The sequence below is a fragment of the Cariama cristata genome, unplaced genomic scaffold, assembly GCF_000690535.1.
Source record: "Cariama cristata isolate BGI_N322 unplaced genomic scaffold, ASM69053v1 scaffold16781, whole genome shotgun sequence".
NCBI classification, from domain to species: Eukaryota; Metazoa; Chordata; class Aves; order Cariamiformes; family Cariamidae; genus Cariama; species Cariama cristata.
In genome coordinates, this window is record NW_009597704.1 from 60,603 (window position 1) to 63,334 (window position 2,732).

The window sequence follows — 2,732 nt, forward strand, 5'->3', positions numbered from 1 at the left end:
AGAAAGGGGGCTGTGGGTGAAGCTGTGGATCTTTCAGTGTCGGTTCAGGATCCTTCCTGCAGTTTCCCTCCTCCTTTACACCCGTTTAAGCCACGTCCTGGTCACAACAGCAGAAATCCAGTCGACTCGAGCGCTGCTTTGCCCTCCTTTAATCTCCGCTTTACACTGCACCAGCCTTCTCAGTTTTGACGACATAAAACCCAACGTCTCTGTTATTTACCCACAGCACTGACTGCAGCATCTCCGATACCGAAGCATAAAAAGACATGGAGGTGCAGGGCCAGGGGCTTTCGGGGGGAACGTAGCAGCCCACAGCCCCGTTGGTATTTTCAATTGCTACCAGACGTGCTGGGGGCTGACCCCACACTTGGCACTTAGTCTCTCCTAAAACTGCAGGATTGGGCCCAATAACCACAATGAAATCAAACCATGAACCGAATGCCGGTCTTTTCCCCCCTCTCTGGACAAGTCGTCGGAGCTCTGTATCAGAGAAGGAGGCTTAAGAGAGTGACCAAAGCGAGGGCCCCATCCTGACGCCATTTCCAAAGCTCAACTCCGAAAGGCTGGAATGGGGGTAGCGGCCCAGCCCAGCTCCACAACTGGTACAAATGGGCGTTGGGTTGCTCCATTCCCACCATCGGTGCTAATTCACGCCCAGGAAAGCCCTGGCCCCCACCGCCCCGTGTCGCTCCCTCCCTAAACAGCGCTGCGAGGGAAACAAAGGTCTGGGGAAACGGCAAGCACAGCTCCTGCCAGTGCTAAGGGGAGGCGTGGAGGACAGACCACCCCTCATTCCCACTCCGGTCCTCCCCCAAAAGGACAATTTTATCAGCCGTTTGGGTTTTTAAGAGTCTGATTTGAGTTGGTGTGAAGTTTCTTTGCTTTAAGCCGTGCCGGACCCGCCGGCACTCTGGTCCTTGCTTTATCGCAGGGGATCGCCGAGCCTGGGTGACTACAGCGAAGGTTTGGGTTTTTTCCAGCAGACTTCAAAAAAAAAAGAGCTGGAGCAAGGCTCCAGGACGGAGCAAGTCCCCGGGTCTGCCTGCCCTGCGGTCGTTGCAGCTACGATACGGGAGCCGGCGGAGGTATTGCTAACACTTTCATGGGAACAGCACAGAGCTCGGGGAGAAATAACTGCCCAGGAGTTTACTCTGCTTCTCCGGCAGGTTTCCCACGACTATACCAGCTTAAGATGACCTCGGCGATGCCAACACACGCCGCGAGCAAAGTCACTCCAACACACGGGCAGGTCTTCAAGGCTACTTTAAAAGCGTTTTGGCTGAGGGCCCAATCCTGCACTTCCTAAGCACCCAAAATTCCCTTCAGCTTGACCGTTTTCCTCGCTCTGGAAAGACGACCGGGCACTCAGGAAGACTTTGCTCGTTTGCCCTTTTTGCGAGACCGCAAACTCCCCAAGCTGGAATTCAGCGCAGAGAGGTCAAGCCAAGAGCCGGGATTCTTCGCAGGGCTGTTTGCAAACACTTGGGATTTTTATACTGAAGGCAAATTCCATTTCCCATCCTGCGGTTTGCAAATTTGAGGCGAGCTGCCTTTTTTGAGATGGGAGACTGCCTTCGAAAAGCAAAGTGCCCGTTGTATACAGCTGATTTTTGGCTGGTTGGACATTGCAAAGAGGACATTAAGTCCTTAGGCTAAAAATACAAGGGAAGATCTGGGCCTCACCGTATCACTAGGATCCTTCCCACTCCACTTGCAGTCGGGTGCGGATTTTTCCCCAAAAAAGCTGTGGTGCCCCAAATCCACAGACACTTCACGCAGGCTGAATTTTGAATTTGATGGGGTTAATCCTATACGTAAAAGCTAGATTGTGGAGCAGAGCATAAGTTTCTCGTAAGAGTGCCCTCGTAAGAGAAATATTAGCAGGCAACAAGGGATTGTCCGGATCAACTTTAATGCAGCCTGAAAACGAGCTAAAGCATGTTCTGTCCCTGGAACACCTCTCAGAGGAAAAGAGAAATCCCCACTGCGCATAAAATGTAGAGATTGTTGTATATAAGAAATAAGGATTGCTGCAAATACTGAAGTACTATGTTACGACTCAAGAAACAGGTAGAGAGATATCGGGTATCAGCCTTTGTAATATTCCAGTGAGCACAAAAACTATTTGTAGGATACACGGATATAAATTTGTCCCCAGTGCAAACTTCTCAAGTAACAAAAGTTTACTGCCTTGCCATCAGGAAAATTTCCTTCCTTCATGATACCCGAACTACTACACATCCCCTGGTGCTGCGGTTAATCGATAGATACCGAACGGTCCTGTTCTTTCCTCGGCACTTTTGTTCGAAACCTGAAATAGATGGGAAGGGCTCTGTACCACAGATGTGCAACCGATCGAGCGCGGCGGCTCCCCGTATCCTATTCTTTTATTTTATTTGAGCTAAAGCGGCGGTGGAAACAGCTTAACGATTGCACAGCAGATTTCCCCCCCCGCACACACACACACACACTCCCAAGTCTGCCTCATCTGCAACTGATTTCTGCCCGTGGCAATATTCTCATCCTCCCGGCATCAGTCACCGGGGGGTGGGGGTAAGAAGAGAATAGAAGGGAGAGGAAAAGAGGCGGAAAATCTGGTGCTGATCAGCGGCGGAGAAAAAAGCGGCAGGTCCGCTCGGGTTTTTTTGGGGGGGAGGCACAAAGCCGAGGGGTCCGAGGGGTACTCACCACCCAGGCGACGGCGGGCACATCCCATGGGGTCCGGGGCCGCG

General features: G+C 51.8%; 1 protein-coding gene across 1 annotated transcript in view; it reads right to left on the minus strand.

Annotated features, from left to right (window-relative positions):
* The window catches only part of NBL1 (neuroblastoma 1, DAN family BMP antagonist), a 12,144-nt gene extending 9,418 nt beyond the window's left edge, over positions 1–2,726 (minus strand). The window contains exon 1 of the mRNA XM_009709017.1: positions 2,689–2,726. Within this exon, the coding sequence (XP_009707319.1) occupies positions 2,689–2,711 (23 nt within the window). The 5' untranslated portion in view covers positions 2,712–2,726. The remainder of the gene's footprint in view (positions 1–2,688) is intronic.
* Between the last annotated feature and the right edge of the window lie 6 nt (positions 2,727–2,732).